We start from the raw sequence: 18858 nt of genomic DNA, 5'->3' as shown, positions 1-18858 counted from the left end.
ATAATCAAGAGAGAGCTTTGCGCCGAGGTGTTTGCCGGGTTAATTGGAGACGCGGTCGCGATAGATTACGGCAATTAGGCCCTTTGGTCGGGTTAGAGGGGTGAATTTGATCATTGGGACCGCCCAATCCAGTGGTCGTGGTCTGGCCGGGTACCGGGGTGGTCGTGTTACCGGGGGCCTTGTACTGGTAATTAGACTGAGGAAACCATTCGGGACCGGCAATTCTTGGTCGTCAGAGCGCGGTGGTCGCGTTACCGGGGTGGTCGCCGACCGGGGTTCCACTGTAATTAACAATTGCTATCAACTTAGTCTCATTAATTATCAGTGACTGAAAATTTCATTTAGTTCGTTGATTCGAAGTTCATCATAATAGTCTATATTAACATAATGATACCCCAGTGCAGAACCGAAATCGATGCGATCATCTCTGGAGGCATTGTATCGTACACTTCAGAGATAAAGATTCAGATAAGTATACTTGGCCGTCCGAATGTCAGCTGTTAGTTTTTAACGGACACATTTCGAAACATATATATTGGTCAAGAGGAGGATTATTGAATTATTCATTTTCAAAAGCGGGTAGCTTTCCTACTTGACGGTTCATATCAGCGCTCCAGGCAAACTGCTCTTTGATGCGAGCTGCATCAAAATGGGGATGGTGAACGTGTGAAATTACAGTGAATAAAATGAAATTGGAAGAACAACGTAGCTTTCTTATTATTTTAATGATACTCTTATAAATATCAATATAGTGTCAAATCAAACACTTTTTGCTATTAACAATGAAGGCCTTTATAGCCAAGAACAAATGATCTCTGCTTTGAACAAATGATTTAGGCAACCTAATATCTGTTTTCAGCCAGGAACAAATGACTTTGGCTGTGTTATAAACATGATATAACATAACATGTTTTCAGCTATTAACAAATGATTTAGGCCATATGACATCAGTTTATAGGTGCAAACCAGTTGGTAAAGACAGAATAGCGTCATTTTTCTGAATCTGACGTCAGCTTACTTTTGATTTAGGCCCTAACATTCTATCAGCATACTGATACAGTAAACATACCTTTAAATAACAGATCAGAAGATGTCTAGTGCTGGTGATATCCTGTACCGGCCTGGGATACACATTTCAACAAGTTACTGTAATAAAGTCGAGTAATTGATTACACCCAGCAGGTACAAAACACGGTGAACATATAACAGAAGGTGGCGGTCTGAGAAGGGTGGAAAAGCTTCCCACTGTTTGCCTGCCGAGTTAGGGCATGATTTTCGGTATACCCACCCTTTATCGCCTGTTAATTTGCCTAGGCTATTGCTGTTGCCTATTTCGACGTTGAGCAGACACAGTGACGCCCCTTATATCTTGAAATGGATAAGGACATCTATAATTGATTAGAATATTTCTAAGGAAAAATAGCAAGCTTTACAACCTGGAAGATATTTTGTAATGTTTGATTAAATCTTGAAACTACCTTTGTTACAAATAAAATGTAATGTTTGCAATGAAATTGATAGTTTTTGTGAGAATAATTTTTCCGAATATGCGATCGATAGTTGTCCAGACAGTAATTACACTGAGCTTGTAGTCATCTGGCTTGGCGTCTCATATCAGACCGGTAACACATGCGTTGGCAGTAAGTATAATAAAGAGTGCTTTTAGGAAAAGGATGTGGGTTACATGTAACTAGAGTTATACAACTTATGACACTTCCATAACTTTCAAACATAAACTTAAACATAAACATGAACAGGACAGAGTCTTTCTGTCGAAAACACATTGAAGAATGACAAGGTAGTATACAATATTTCAGGGCTCCTTAAGGCGACCTTCTAAAGAACTCTGCTGTTTTAAATTGTACGTCTATTCCGTTGTCGAATTTAAAATCTTACATCTTGGAAAACGTTATATCGATACGAAACCAGTTATTGTATAACAGCAGATCTGTGTTCAGTGATTTTGTCAAACTCGTGTATGGTGTGAAATATATGGAATGTTGTTCAGCACTTATCTTGAGACGGACTGCTCGAGGTATGACATGGCCCCAATCAATATGTATCTAAACCTGCATACCACCTGGTCAGGTGACCGACACTTTGTTGACACTTGAGGTTTTTTTCTACGGCCCAGATTCGACACCAATTCACTCAGGACTTGAAATGAAATTGCAGCAGGTCCTTCACATATTCCATATTTCTTTCCACACGGATCATCTGTAACGTTCTATTAAAAGATGATGAACAGGTCCAGAGGTATTCGACACAACATATTTTTCTGATCTCGACAGAAAGTTGATGGGCAAAAAATTCGTGTTCGCTCAGAACTCATTAATTCGCCACTATATTCAGGATAGTGGAAATCCCTGACTTTGGGGAACATGATTTACATGGACAACTGCATTAACTAAACGTAGATACATGTACAACAGAAGATAGTGCAGAGTACAATGAAGCTGACTTTACAATATACAAAGCAGTGCCCTTTAGAGTCTAGGTCTTTAAAACGCTTCCCTGCCACCTCCTTGAAATGAGAAGTGATTTGGCGTTAACATAAATGTGCAATTGCTCCTAAAAGTAATTGTGTCGAAGTTTAGTTCATCAGTGTACGCCCCACCCCTTCCCCACATTACAGCTAGAGGATCAAAAATGCAGAAAGAGACAGCAAAATATTATATACCAAAGCTTCCTCTTTCGGCATTAACAGTTCGAAAACAAATGCCTCCAATTCCCACATGGTCGTTTAGAAGCGGACCGCTTGATCAAGAGGACCGGACGACACACTCATGACTTAACTCCACCGCATCCACTGCAGCTGAATTCAGTGTTGTTTCATAGAACTATTGCCTCGGACAAAGTGCAGGGAGAGAGAATGTTGCGGTCAGGCAAAAAATTGGCTGAAACCAGAAATACCGCTACAGCGGTGTGCCTCTAATGGATAGTGCCAGGAGTCTCTACGCACACCAGCTAGGGAATGTGACGACAGCAGGACGAGACTTTCACGACGGAGGCTGCAAAGCGAAGGAAAACATGGATCAGACATTTTGAATGACGTGCATAATGTTGGACAGATAGTCGAGCTCGGGGAAAGGGAAGGTCGTACATGATCCTGACGCATTTAGCCTACAATCAACTCCCCAACAACTTTGTATAAGATGTGGTAGAGAGAACATGCGCCACGACAGAGTTGACATATTTTTGACGAAGGAAATTTTCCCAAGCGTTTGATAAAGAATAGAATCAACAGATGGTGAGACTGGATGTACAAGGACGTTACAGAAACGGCTACGACAACACTACAATAACGATCATACCTCGCCCCAAGTGCGCAAGAGACCTCATGCCATCTGATGTCAAGTTCTGCGCGGTTAATTTCGTTTTACATGGACTTTAGACTTTTTAGTTCGACCTCAGTATCATATCGGTGATGGTTTTAGGTTCTGAATCTTGTTCTCAACGAAATATGCCAAAATAACATTTCCTGGCAGGAAAGGATTTACATGAAAACAAATCGCGACATCGTTTCATTTAAGTATTGGATCTAGACGGCCTTTAATCGGATGTCTTGTCGGAATCCTTATCCTGATTCACTTCAATGAAACCAAGGCTGGCTCTTCTTCCCCAACAAATCAGCTTTAAAGCCGAGAGACAGGGCCACCTGCTTTTTAATGAGAGGTCTCTTCCAGCGCTTGTATGATTTCTTGTTTTTGGCGTCAGTCCTTGTCAGTGTTTGCAATGCCTGTAAATGTATTAAGAGTTCTTTTCTCAGATCGTATCATCCACTTTAGCCAGCGCCATTTTACGAATAAAAGTTAAAATCTTAAGAAAAATTGAAATTGGCTTCTCACAGCTGCATATAACTGCATTGGCTAAAAGCTCGATATAAAAATTATCATCTTTTTGAATCAAATCACCCTTACTCATCATGCTTGGTTTACTTTGAGTTTACGTTATGCTTGTACCATATCACTCTAGGAAGGAATCACATAGCGGAAGACAGATGTGGCCTTGTCGCTTTTCACCCTAATGTCATTTCATGAGATGCTTCCCAGCCTGGCTGAGTCAGTCAAGGAACATGCCCATGACAAGTGTGACATGTGAACCATGCAATGTGACTCAGTAAAGGCGTAGGTAAACCCGGTGTAACATCTGTGGTTGTTTCCCATGTGTCAGTGTTTCCAAACAATAGGCAGCTAGAGAGACCACGACTTTTCAATAGGGGGGATACACAGAAAAACTTGTCAATCTATTTTTGAGCGTTCCCAAACAATGAGGGAAACACTCAAAAACAGAAACACTCAAAAACATTACACCGGGCATAGGTCTTGACTCCACCTGTAATGAATTGCTGCAGATTTTGAGATGATACGTTTTGAAACTGACCTCTTTATGTGTATCTTTGCATTGTCGAATATAATCGGAGAAGTCGATTGTGAGAGCGATTCATGTTTTTGCTGAACAACACTATACTCGGTTGCATGTGCCACTCTGACTGCTGACCGACAGACTACCTCCTACTTAGCTGTAGCAGTTTAACGTTTCGAACCATTTAGACTAAAACATGTCCCTCTTAGCCTAGGTGACATTAGCACGTTATATAGGCCTTAATATCATAGATAGGACGGAGTTAGATTCTTCCTCCTCGGATGCTGCCCATCCCCCTCACCCCCTACAAAATAAATACAGTTAGAAAAACCTAAAAAGCCCGATGTATTCCGGTTAGTTTTCATCATACATCCCTGAGTGAATATACGCCATGTACATGATTGCAAGGTTTATGTCGTGCACACTGCATTGAGTTGTCATCGGTGAAAAATACACTTACAAACTAAAATTGTGATCAGAATGAATTCTGTGGGTAAGAAAGTAATAAAGAAAACAAAAAGCAAAAGGCAAAACCAGATATTTGCCATTGGTATAATTGGTTGGTGCGTGAGATTTGATAGGTCCTTGACAAACAATGATGATCTATTTGGTAAACCTAGCATATTCAGAGTATTCAGCAGGTTTGGTCGTTTTGTATAAAGGAATTATATTAGAACAAATTGCACATTCTACTCTTGATTTTGCCTATATTAATGTATTTCTTCACCGGTTCGCCTTTGATACCCTCTGGTGTTGTTTGTGTCGACGGTAAGGGAGGAATCAGTACCCCTTGGGTCTTTTTCTCTACCCCTGTTGAACTCTGACCATCCTGTCCAAGAGGTGGTGGGAAAGATGGATAAGCGTCAGTCTGTGGTTTGACCTGTGCTTCAGGTTTATTAGCCCTGAATAAGTCAGTGGGTGTCCAAGCCTGGGGTGTGGACTTCGCCACTAGAGCCTCGTTTTGAGGTTTGGCCTTGGCTACTGGAGCCTCGTATTGAGGTTTGGCCTTGGTTACTGGGTCTGCGTATTGAGTTTTTGTCTCTGGGGCTTTAATAGCCAGCTGTGTGTTTGAAACGTTGTGGTTATGTACCTGCTCTGTCTGTTTTGTTTGTGATTTTGGTTGGAACTCATGGTTTGCCGCCAGGGAGACATTCGTGGATGAGCCTGGTCGTGACACATCAGAACTCACGACTGGCGAGTAGAGAGATCGTCTGTCGAACGTGTCGTGTGCCGCATTTATGTTTGATTGGCTCGCCGATGTGTTTTTGTCCATCCTCAACTTATCCGCCTGCATGAGCATGGTGTTACGGTCGTCTGGTTCGGTCTCCAGGCGCCGTTCTAACCAGTACGTTTTCATTGTTCCTTTACCCTGAAGTTAAAGAAAACCATTCATGAGTAGTCCTTATTAAGACTAGCCCGTCATAGCAAATATCATTAAAGAGGCTTCCTCATCATAGGTAGTTTAACATGTATGTAATCCATCCTCATTACTAAGCCCATAAGACCGGTTTTGTCAAATACACGTACAATGTTTACTCAAGGAAAACTGCTAAACTCTCACCTTGACTTCCGTTGTACCTCGTTCTTTAACCATATATGGGAAGCCCTCTAGACGGAGCTTAACTGTTTCACTGATGTGGATCTTCTGAGCCTGAAAGATAAGAGCAAACTCACTAACTAAACCTTCTTACGAGTCGCTTCATCTTATCACCTGAAATTCAACTATGTCCTGACCAGAATAGCCATCCTATCGCACAAGTAATTCAGTGCATAATGGTAGTAGGATTATAAAGATGAACGAGTTTTGATGATGATGTGCAGTCTTTCGAAGCAAGACTGTAACTAACCGCACTGTTTGACTCCATCCGTGAAGCAGTGTTGACCGTGTCACCAAACAAACAATACCGTGGCATCTTCAGCCCTACCACACCAGCTACGACCATGCCGGAATGTGCCCCTGTAAATAACAACAATCACAAGCAAGTTAGAAATGATTGGGGGAAAAAAGACGGTCCAAGCACCAAATGCATCTACTTGCAGTACCAGTGCATAAGTTGTATACTAGGAAACTTCATCAACACGTGGTCAAAGTGAAATGTACTGTGCACAATCCACGGTAGTTCACGGCCTGTCGCAGAAGCTAGACAGGCTATCGGCAACAAGCACATCAAGCTGTAGGGAAAGACTTGGTTTAAATCCAAAGCATTATCTTCTTTGTGCGGGTACTTACCCACTCGTATGCTGAGATGATCGCCTGTCGATGGATCAGCGAGTGATGTCATCTCCAGCACCATATCTAACGCCATATCACAGATATATTGAGCATGGAAACGTGTTACTGTCGGCGCTCCTGATACAACCATGTATGCGTCGCCGATTGTTTCAACCTGTAATGAGGAAGAGTTAATCAAACATGCTGTGACAGCAGAGTTCTCCAACTTACACAATGTCTAAATCGTTCTGATGAAAAGGCGTGTAGCGTATGCTAGGAAGGGAGGAACCAAGAACCATAGACATAGATCCTGAACAGGTCTAGCACGTCATACTCGCAGACCAGGTACATTCACCGTGTAGTGGTCTTGTGGTCACTATCAATAGAGGCGTCTTACCTTGTACACTTTGTGAACTTCACTGAGTTGGTCGAATTTGGTATACATGGCATTGAGCATAGTAACGACCTCTAGGGGCGAGATCTTGCTGCATATACTGGTAAAGCCCACTACATCACTGAACAAAACTGTCACCGATTCGAATGTCTGAAAGGAAGAAATTTAGAAAAGACCAAAATATGGTTGTAGAACCTCCTTTCATTGTGCATTTTGGTAGGCCTACTCTATTTCGAGTTTTCCGTTCCATGATAGCCAGCTTTTCTCCGATTCTTTAATATGTCCTTCAGTATTCGTTGTCTACCTATAGCCCCCTCCCCTTTCCTCTTCGACATCGATCCTTGTGCCGGCAAAGAAAGATACTAAGCGAAATCAGAGATTTTAGTGTTTGAGCAGGCAGGCTCCTTTTCTCCAGAATTCAGTCGCGGTGCTTTTGTGACGTGAACAATTTAACGGCTCAATTATAGCATGTACATTACTGCACTTTTACCTCACACGTGTTCATTGCTGCCTCGCCGGACCTGAGCCTATCTGCTACAGACTTGGGTATCATTTGGTACAAGAGCTGGTCGGTCCTTTTCATCTCCATGTCGAGTTTCTTCATGCTATCCTCAAGCTTCTTACTCTTTTGTTGCTCCTAAAATTTTGAAAAAAAAGGTTTTGATCTGCTGGTATGATGACTCTGCAGCCGAAAGCGACACGCGGATGTAAATATCTGTTGGATTGGGTGTTATGTCATTTTGTCATCTAAGACTTAAACAACGTATAGTGTCCACTGATTTATTCTATTCAGAATTCTTCAACTAGCGACCCTGGTCGTTACAATGACCTTACCTGGTCTAAGGCTAGCTTCAGTTCAGCTGACTGTTGTGTACCAGCAAGAATAAGGTCCCGACTTGAATCGTGCATACTCAGGTCATTGATATACAGACCAGCATTGAACATGGCAGATATGTCATTCATGCTGAAAATATCAAGTTGAAGAACGTGACTCAGTTATGATGTCGTTTTGAAAAGGAGTTTTATCGTGAGTGAAACTTCACCCACACAGAGTACTTTCTTTGACAAATCTTATGAGTGTAAATACGTTTAGGAGGACGTTTTACGTGCATAGCTAATTTCTAAACATTAATTGAGGGTTTGCTCATAGAACCTCGCTGCATTGTACATTTCTACACTGCATTCTCCACATAGTTAACAATATGATCACATAGAAGGACGTAACATTGCACTACTACTACTTACACAGGCGTTCCGAGGAAAATGATAGAATCCCAATCGTTCATGTACATCATCTGCCCCTTCAGCCTCAGGCATCGGCCAATCAACACCTCCTCCGCCTCGGAAATTTGTCTTTGGGCAAAATCATCATCATTTTCCCCCATTTCTTCAATGTCACCTGATTCTCCATTTGTTATGGCGCCTTGCGCTGAAAAAAAGTTATTAAAGGCCAGGTTAGATCTGTATTCTGACTGACGTTGCATTGTGTCTAGAGATGTTAGGACGATATGGACTGGTTGAATATCATAGACTATGGTCCGTCAAGACATTAATAGGCCAAAAAACCGCAGTAATGGCGGTACGACTCCCATCGCCGCAGAGTATAATGGACATGTTTTATAAATGCATGAGAGATATGTATATTTATATTACATCACTCTTTTGCTTATTAGTGACGCCACGTTACGGCTTCCACTAGATGGTGTCTAACATGGTTTCATTGCCTGGTCACCCTGCTGGGGATGAGAGAAGCCTCTTGACTATAAGGGCTATTATACTTCAATACGGTACATGTTGGGAAAGGTCGGATATGCATTGATACTACGTAGTACACAACAGGTAAGACGTAGTGCTCTGTCATTTCAAAGAGCGTCTTTCATAATATGTAGGCTATGCAACCTTGCGGCTGTCCTTCGGAGTCTTATCAGCAATCTTCTAAATAAACTCCTGTTTGATTCATCTGGTGCAGTGCTGGATGCGAAAGAGCACTCTGTCTGATGTCAGTGGTGAATAGCTCGTGAAGTGAAGTGAACAACTCCACCTTGATTCATCCGCTGCAGTGCTGGATGCGAAAGAGCACCCTGCCTGGTGAAATATGTGGTGAATAGCTGGTGAGCAACTGATTGTAAGTGAAGCAACTCTATGTGAAGCAAGGTCAACATTCTGTGCCTAGCACTAATGACATACTAAACACACATATATGACAGATATACATGCCAAGTTAATACTAAACATGTGACATAGGAAAACCTTTATAATCACATACTTACTAACATTAATCTCAGGAGCTGGGACATCCAGATATTTTGGTGCTATTGGAATAATGACAGTAGTTTACAATGATGTAACTGTGGTTGAAAATTGGTGGCTGAGTGAAATCTAGGTCATGAGGACAGTACTGCAGAAATACATTACAACGTGACCTTGCTTAAGTACCCCCTGGAAAGTCAAAATCCTAAACTCAGAGCATTACACTTCCGTGTTCCGGATCTAGTTTTGAGTGCCCCGGACATAGCGAAAACATGCTTGTTGTTTGAATTCCAAAAGGTGAATCCCGCTGATATTATGGATATAGTCAAACGTGACTTTTCTTGGGAAGTCCATGACAGTTGTCAAATGATTTTTTGGAGGACATTCGATTCCCTGCGTTACACGCAACATACTGTGTCAGAAATGTGTTTGTAAACGTTGTTGTTTATGAAAAATATTGGGAGGAAGCTGAGCTATTCTGCGCTGTCCAAAATATGAAAGTCGAGCCTAAGTATTCTATATACTAACGTGCTAGAAAATGTTGCATGAAACCTTTAAGTCATTTTGTCTTTCTTTCACCTTACAGATATGAATCATAGCTACAAATACACTTACAGTTGTCTGGCGGAGTAGCGTCCAACATGTCAAGATTAAGATCAAGATAGCTATAACATACGTGTCAAGTACAGGAGGTTTTTAGGTGGTCGTATCATGAGTGTGACTATGATGTTACGTGATCAGTTAGTAATGACTGAAACATCAATGATTGGAATTCATTAGGGAGAAGTTGTTAATCTTCCTTCTGAAAACATCTTACCAGCCTTGGAAAGACGTCCAACGGGTGAATGGCTTGTCATCTCGAATATATTGTTTGTGTGCATCATTACCTTCAAGAGAGAAACAAATTTGGACTGTTGTAAGGTCTGAATAAGCTGTCGCTATACATTTTTGTATGATCACGTATGGAGGTGGAATTCTCATGCCGCTTATTGTGTTGGTGGCATTGTCCGATCAGAACTGCTTAAAAATGCATCATAATGATAAGAATACAAGCATGATGATAAGAAATGTGTCGCTCACGAAGAGCTTCACCAGTTCCACACTTGATATGTCAGTTAGTTCGACTGTCGCACTGTAGGCAAATCGGAAGAAAATAACATAAACTTACACTTTCCCAGGTGAACTCCACCAAGGGTTTTGTCAGCCTGAAGACACTGGTAATGTGTGCGCCGAGTAGGTTAGGCATCACAGCCTGTACCCCATCACCGATGTTGCGCACCTTCATGCCTCGGTTAAACACAATATTGAACGGAAATACCTCAAAGAAGACTTCGCTAGGTACAGGTAGAGAGTCTATAACGGTAAAATCGAATCGAGATTCAGACTTCCTATACGCTCTGTTATCAAAATGTAATCTCAGAATCGCGTTAGTTAAGTTCTTCTCAACTTCTTCATTGACTATTTCTATGCGTAAGTCCGTGTTGTAGAATTGCTTGGCCACCTGCATAATCTGCCCGGTGACATATGTAAGGTACCCCTTGCGTTTGCTACGATAGTGAAGTGTCAAACCAGTTTTTGATTCATTAACGCAGAAGAAAGATGGCGGTTTCAATTTGGGATAGCTGAAGCGTAGGTACTCGTGAAGATTATCCAACCCGTTTAGAAAGTCCCTCAAGTGACGGCCGAGGACCTTGAGTATTCCATCGTAGCCATATTGGCCTACAAAGGCTACGAAGCATTTCCCTATCTGAAACATGAACTCGTCTTTGGTAACTTCAAGTACCTCAACCGCCGCCTCGGCGATCTTCGGAAGGAGATTCTCGTTGTATGTTTTATGTGAGGAAAACGTATGAGTAGAGAGGTCGGCTTTTCGTAGGACTGCTTCCCAGGCGTCGTCGCCATATTCCTTCTTGACGTAGAACTGCATACCCTCGAATAGTAGTCCATACATGGTAGTTCAGCGAAGATACTGAAGAGAGAGAGAGGAAGAAGATCAGAAAGGGGCGTAACATCAGTGGAGTCGACACTTGATCATTTACGGTCCCTTGATAGTGTTTAATCTGAAAAAGAACCCATAAATGGCGTAAACCTGCTAACCTGATTAACGTTTATCTTATGCTAAAGGCTCAGAGTAACATAATGTGATCGAGACAGCGACATAATAGCATGGTGTGTGGTCGTGGAAGCTTGTCTCGTTTTGACAGCCTTTCTTCTGAATACTTTCAATCTGAATATTCAACCCACCCTCTCTCTACCATGCTTTAAGCTGTCTTGGATAGCCTGTCTACTGAATAATTTCAGTGAAATATTCAGTCCACTTTCTCTGTTGCCTGCATCAACCTACCGAAACTAACATGACTAAATACAGTGAAACCTACTAGCGAACCAACGAGGCGGTTTCCTAGAGGATGGCTACACCTATTATACGGAATAAATTCCTCGTCTGTAGCCGTCCGTTTCCCTCCGGTTTCCTGCCATCATCTCATCAACGTTTCCTTCAGGTTTGACTCTCTCATCTCATTGCTGGTAGAGCTATTCTAGCCATATACCGGCCGGTATAGATGCTAATTGTCGCTCTGCATGCAACATAAAGCAGTGCTGATGGAAATAGAGAGGTTTTAAGTGCAAAAATGGAAACCTATCCATTATTCTGAACGAAGCATTTCTTAATTGTCTAGAACTTCGTGATAAAAAGGCTTTAACAGCACCATTATGATAAGGTATTGATTTCGCATATCAATACTGGAAGATCTCTTCTGCCGACATGGACGATCAAGTATCTAACAAAAGCACCTTTTAGTTCTGTTCGAATCGACTGCTAAAGGTCCGTTTAGAAATGTTGTGTGGCCTAAGTTCAAAATGCTGAAAAAAGTTCAAGGCAAAATTTTTTTGGATTGATGATGTTTCTTCATTTTGAGTAGAAAAAAAAGAGAAAAAAATATTTCGACTTTCGATTGTCCGAGTTTCTCAGGCCGAAGCCATGAAGAACCCACTCTGCAATTTGTCCCCAGATTTTAAACTTGAGATTTCAGTGATTTTCCCCCATCTTTTTTTGAGGAAAATGTCAAACGGTATTTTCCTGTGTCTCAGGTGAGACACAGTATACATCAACTGCATTGCATTGCTTGCATTTCAACACAGAAAGTTGTGAAAAGTTGGGCTCTTAAGACAACAATACTCAAAATCGTTTCTTTCTATTCCTGCATCGACAGGAAGACTCGAATCTTATTCAACATCGCAGAATATATACTGTCAGCGTGTTTTTTTTTAATGATATGATATGCGCTACATAGTATTTCGTTTACAAGTTTACATTGGTAAGAGTCGAGACGAGATTGGCATAGGGTATTGTGAAATGAAGCTCAAACTGAAATGTATAATAGGCGAATCATATTCAATCCCCATCACTAAATCGAGAGATCATTTGCTTTGGCCAAATAATCACTGGAAAAGTAAGGACCGATGTGAAATCGAGTGAGTGAAACAATTGAATATGTACTGGATAAATACACGTGGTCGAATCATAACATAATTAGGCCAGCTTCAACCAAGAAAATAACAAAATTAAATAATCTCTTTAAAGTTTTCATAACAATGCACAGATTTCAATAATACAAATTCGGAAAGATGCTCCTACCTCTTCATAGAGTGACGATCCTTTAAAGTATTTAAGACGCTTTGTAAGGCTCAGCACGTTCCGCGAGGGCAGTCGTGAATGTCAGGAATCATCAGCTATATGATGATAAAGAAGACACCAAGTCCACTCGAAGGTAACAGAACAGTAATCATACACCTGGCGACTTGTTGATGCTACACTACCTGATTAATTACTGCAGCAACATGGAGCAGTCTTTAACGAAATTTACGGAATTACCATAGAAACCGAGAAAACAATTAGAGACAACTCTCGTTAGGAGGCAACACCGTCGTGATCGATTTGCCTCATTTATCTGTTTTGTGGACAGGGGTGTTCGAGGGCATCGATTCTGAGCTGAGATTACAGTCGCGTTTGATATGCTTATTTTATCCCCTCTCCCGCAAGCTTATCAGCATAAAACGACAGCCAACACAAATTGGTTGCTTTTGAACCATTCAGATTAAAGGTGGAGGCGTCCACTAATTAGAGCATACGCTGCTCTTGTCTTTGGCGTTTGGAGCCTTGATTATAGGATCAATGGGCTACAAGCTTGTCATCATGCCATCCAATGGCACAAGGGGGCCAATTCCCGATACAGAACGGGACAATGCATGTATCTTCCTCATAAAATAATTGGCATCGGGTTGTTTGCATACACTTCGATTTCCTCAAACAGCATATTCATTGATTTACAAGTAGATCTACAAGTAATTAACAAGAAGTAGTAAGATTGGTCTTACTGACACTGTATCCCCTTACTAACCATGTTCACTAAAATCGGTGCTTCACCCTTGCTAGGTGCCATTCTCTGGTAAAAGGGCAAGTCGCCGATTATCAGCTTTCAGCCATAAACAACTCGACAGGTTCTTCGCCAAACTAATTAGTGAGGTAAATAGAACCGTCATTAGGGCCATCATTAGTTTCTAACTCAGTACCAATTATCCCCTGCAGAGGACAAGCCACCAGCTCTTGCCTATTTTGAACCTTCACCCTAAGGAATCGACCTCCTCTTACTTTGTTCTTCATATCGACCAATTAGATGGTAGACGCGTGTTACAAACTCGTGTCAACCTTGACTCAATGGAAAATGAATATGTTTATCTAGTAAATGCTTTACTGATGAAACATGTTTTTGTTGAGTCAGAAGAAGATTTACTTATTACGCCGAAAAAAGCGCAATCTATAACACTTTACCAAAAGTTATTAACGTGTTTTCCCGAACTTATAATATTTCCTTGTTTACCATGCAGACCTCCTGCGAACTTGCTCTTCTTGTCTTACAGTATCATCTCATCGCAGATTGATAATAGACGATAGTGAATAGAGATGATCAGGGCTAATTATCTTATTGACTTCTTCATAGCCATTCCTAGCTGTGACGAAGATATCGCAAAGTTCATCACCCGGCTTTGAAAATCATGGTTCTTACATCAATATGTGCTGATAATTGGTTCACGCTTAGAATATTGGTAAACTGATGCAGATATTCAGCCAAAAATGTACGAAAGATGCTAACTGATTTTTGTGGAATTTGCAGAACGATTTTATCTGCAATTAGCTTATGGTCAAAGCATTGACTATATGTGTGCATAAAGCGATGCCATCACTTAATCTATTACGTAAATCGATGAAAGACTAATTGCTCAAAATGAACCAACATCATCAATCCCAAAACTTTTTCGACTCTGAAAATTTTTCAAAATTTTGAACTGAATCAATGATGAAAAAGTTTCTAAGTCCAAATATTATTTTCACTTTTTTTCGGCTCAAAATGAACCAAAATCATCAGTCCCGAAACTTAAGTAACAGCATGAAGAGGATGGTGAATCAGGTAGCAAGGTATATAATAGGTCGTTCTTAAAAATGGGTGCGAAACCTGCTGCTTGATATCAGCAGTATCTTACACTGCTGCTGATTTTGAAGGCTGGGCCGATCGGCGAGTGCTGAGGATGTGGTTGATGGTGTCCCAAGCAGGAGTACCCAAGGAACTGAATGATGAGCCCCACCCCCTTGATCTACCGCATGTCTCTCAGAGTTTGGTGTTTAGTGTCGACTAACTCATTCCCATAGCAACACAGCAACTTACCAGAAGATGGGATTTAAAATGATCCGAGCGCTGTCTGCGGAAAGAAGGAGTAACTAAAGACCTGACTTACTTCCTGACTGACCTGGGATATGATCAATCTATGGTTTCAAAACCCGATGCTTTTGATCGATTTAGTCATGTGTTCTTAACGACTCTATGCACACACCTGTACCAGCTGGCCTTCATCTTTCTAATAGACAACAACAATATGTGGCAGGCTCGTAGGCTCTTGTAAGATGTGTTTTACCATGTTGGTTAGAGATTTCAATGCTTTTATGTTCTGTTTTGTACACGACAACGAGGATGGAATCCCCCTGATTTAAGCCCAACCAACTAAATACAGATATTTAATTAAATATGTTGGTCTATATTTAATGAGTTTCCTGTCTCGGGATCATGAAATAGAAAAACAAGTTCGAATTGGTCGCCTTTATTAGCGTTGGCTTGGAATGAACATGGTATAACCACTTCGGCAGAATGAGAGTAAGATATGGTGATCTACTCTTCAATATCATCCACAGAGTACTGGTGTAAAGCCCATCAAAGGGCCTTAACAGTTTTGGAGTAACTTCGTCAGACAAAACATCCGTAAGCAAAGATGTCGCCTCTTATCAGAATGGATTCCTTAAGTTGGCAGAAAACGAATGCTTCACATGTAAAGCCCTTTGCCCCAGGCATTTATGTCTGTATATCATCGTGGATGATCACAGCCAATGCTCACCAAGCTTCCAGGACGCAGGTGTCGCATTATCAGCAGCCAATACAACCAATACCAGGGCCATTCAGTCTCGTGGGAAATACATCAGCTGGGGAAGACTTCGGGATATGTGCAACAGAGAAGTGTCAGTCAAGTCCCGAATCAATCATAAGATGAGCCTTGGGTGAGACAGCGCGGGGATTAATTAGGCGATCTCATTGGAGACGTATCGCCTGTCAAACAAAGGGAACCTTGTGGACCAGCTTGATAGATACTAATATGTAGTTACCAAGGAAGGAAGGAAAGAATGGCTTGCTGGAGCAGTTCAATATGAGCTAAAGTGTAATGAAGAGTGGGAATTTGCGAACAAAGTGGATGCGACACATGTTTCACGTTCATGATGATTACAAAGGCCACTTGTTACCACATGATTTGAAGCTGTGATTACTTCCCAACAGAGTTGTTCGGATAATGACTTAACGATCTTTGAGTGTCGGCTGAATGGCCGTTGGCAGAAACAATGAAGAAGAAAATCCACACAGGTTATATTCATATTTGAAAAGTCCGGACCTCGCTAAAGTGGTGAATAGATATTCGACTGCCTTGCGCCAGCTGTCGCTCAAAGCAACGCACCAGATGGCTTAATCATTCGGTTAGAACTATAGAATATCACAGACCTGTAGACAAGCTAACCTCGATGATAAACCTCGTCCGAAGACTGCGATATTGCATAGCAGTGGCTGGACCATGATCAAAACAGGTTCTATCCTTGGCATATCTCGGAGAACTGTAAATTTACATGTTTAGTACTTTGATCATTTTGGTCATGATTTCCAATTTCCGTCAGTTACAGAAAACCAGACTGTTATGTCCGTATTAGACCACCAGGTGTGCATTGCCAATATTCGTACTCGTTGTATGATTACAACACTCCAGTTATCAAGAGAGACAGTAAGGAAATGTTTGGTGGTTCAACGGAAGTCCATTTGTCCAATTATCGTGGCATTTGATCACTCTGAGTGGCGGCTGACTAAACAAGCCATCTGGGATCATACACATATTCATCAAGCGGTTTACAACGATCTAGAGAGATCAATGAACAACAACATATAAAGAAGTTCATCTTTTGTTAACATTCAAGTGCTTTTAAGTGTCAGGACTTTTGTATTTTCTAACGAGTTCATCCACTCTCGTGGTCACCTTTACCTGATGAAGGGAAACGTGGAGAAACGTTAGGAGAATGATGTTATGATCCATTTAAACCCTTTTAAGAAGCATATAAAGGACATGTTCATATGTCTCGCATGTAATGGAAAACTTTTTTTATAAAAGCCAGTAAAATCATCGTGACCCATGTTTTGCCACTTTCGTCATTCGCCGCATTGTCCTATCCATTTGTCATTGGATGCGGCAGGAGCTTTGATACTCTTCGATGCGCTGTGCCGGATGGAGCTTTAAACATATACTACAATCTACGATGATAGATTGGATAATAAAAGGTACATATAGATCCAACATGAGGTGCTTTGTTGGCTCCCAAGGTACCAATTCATCAAACTCTAAGTGGCTAAGGTGCATGTTTAGCCTTCAAGAAACTAATAAGTCCGATGTATCAATGTGAACTTACAAAAAGAAAAATGATTATATTTAATAGGTAGGAATGGGTAATTCATCGAGAAGAGGGCCGGGTGTAGAGTGATGATTGATGGGTTTTCCTTATTTTCAGTCTGTATGACTGTATACGTGTCGTGATCTACTGAATGACAGCGACGGAGGAAGCTGTTCCCAATCACAAGCTGAGCTTCTCACGGTAGTCGATTACAGACTAATCATTGAGCGCCTTCTTTCATTTCGCGACTGATTAAGTACTTTAGTGCAAAATCCTATCGCGGACGAGGACGCCTATTCTCATTGTTCATCATCACATTATACCTCGGTATATAAGAGCTTATTGGGTAAAGCATCTAGTTACATGCCCATGTCACTTAAGGAATTGCAACTTCATTCACTGGTATTGTGATGTGTATTGCTTATATCACCACGACTGCGAGGCGAAAGAGTGGTGGCTAGTTCATATCTGTAATTCGTAGTAAGCCACAGTAATGTCGAGGTCTTGGATACCTTGGCTGAAGCTCAGCAAGGGACATCTTCAAAGCGAATTCCTGGACACAATGATGTGTAGTTATTCATGTTATACGATAACGTGGGCGTTCTTCTTTGATCTCCATTTCCATCCTGTTATCAGTTGCGGCTGATGTGCCTGACATAACGCTTAATGAAATATGATGGTCATATGTCGTCTAAAGATGCACTTTCATTACTTTTAGTCGGAAGCCATCAGAAACAAATGTGTGGTCTTGCGCTGCGTCAGGATATTGGGCTCGTTTATTGTTGTCTGGCTCGATGGATACGACTTTGGGTGCACTGAGCAACTTTTGTGTCAAAGATGTTTTCAAACTTCACAAATAGACTAATTTGCAGTTGTTGCCATGGTTGCAGATGCTGATGACCATGACATATAAGTTAATCTGCTATTCCTGGTCTTCAAGCAAAGTTTGAAAATCACAACCAAAATATAGGCCATGCAAATTGGTCATTTGAACTATGAAACCCTAATCCGTTTAGGCAAGCGTACTTTCTGATTGTTTCTCTGCTTAATGAGAATGAACACAACACTATATTGACAGTGTGTTCTGACAATCAGGTCTTCTCCGATAGCGACGATAACCAAAAGGCTAATGACCAGGCTATTGATCTAGTGCTATACTAATTAGCTTTATCTTGGAGGTTTCTCAAGGAATCGTCTTCACAGAGTCACGAAATGATGGCCTCCTGGCCGAGACCAGTTACCAATGATACTAATGAAGGTGTTACACTAATGGTCAGATGACAAAAGGAAATCGAAGCGAAGGGAGCATCTATGTAAGGGAGCACGAAGCATGAACTCGGCCACACTTCTCTTTGTAATCATTTTGTCATGCCACCAATTAGCAAATCAATTGATTAGTTCGCTATCACTTCGCTAGATTGCACTTGGACTATCAGTGTATCAGTATTTCCTGTTCGTTGGCAAGTTTTATAACCTGCAAACAGGTAAATGATCAACCCATGTGAGAATTCTATGACGAGGCTGTCGTAAAACGGCTTTCGTTCCAGCCGTTAATAGTAAGCTCGAGGAATCAGTAAAATTCTTCGTTGTGAGCAGTAATCGGCCGGC

General features: G+C 41.3%; 1 protein-coding gene across 4 annotated transcripts in view; it reads right to left on the bottom strand.

Moving 5' to 3' along the window:
* Positions 1-716: 716 nt before the first annotated feature.
* LOC135492723 (soluble guanylate cyclase 88E-like) overlaps positions 717-18858 on the bottom strand; it is a 38333-nt gene continuing 20191 nt past the window's right edge. The window contains exons 1-13 of one of the 4 annotated variants that reach the window (XM_064779326.1): positions 11005-11081; positions 10390-10574; positions 10039-10108; positions 9242-9283; positions 8217-8400; positions 7806-7935; positions 7462-7608; positions 6975-7121; positions 6596-6752; positions 6213-6322; positions 5927-6016; positions 5456-5734; positions 717-3739 (exon numbers count right to left, since the gene is read on the bottom strand). In XM_064779326.1, the coding sequence (XP_064635396.1) occupies positions 3593-3739; positions 5456-5734; positions 5927-6016; positions 6213-6322; positions 6596-6752; positions 6975-7121; positions 7462-7608; positions 7806-7935; positions 8217-8400; positions 9242-9283; positions 10039-10108; positions 10390-10506 (1620 nt within the window). In that variant the 5' untranslated portion in view covers positions 10507-10574; positions 11005-11081 and the 3' untranslated portion in view covers positions 717-3592. Of the gene's footprint in view, positions 3740-5455; positions 5735-5926; positions 6017-6212; positions 6323-6595; positions 6753-6974; positions 7122-7461; positions 7609-7805; positions 7936-8216; positions 8401-9241; positions 9284-10038; positions 10109-10389; positions 11191-18858 lie in introns of those variants that run through there. The other 3 variants (XM_064779323.1, XM_064779325.1, XM_064779324.1) reach the window with 3 other exon arrangements.

The sequence above is a fragment of the Lineus longissimus genome, chromosome 8 (assembly GCF_910592395.1).
Source record: "Lineus longissimus chromosome 8, tnLinLong1.2, whole genome shotgun sequence".
NCBI classification, from domain to species: domain Eukaryota; kingdom Metazoa; phylum Nemertea; class Pilidiophora; order Heteronemertea; family Lineidae; genus Lineus; species Lineus longissimus.
Note: the sequence above shows the minus strand (reverse complement) of the source record. Positions and strands in the feature narration are given on the sequence as shown.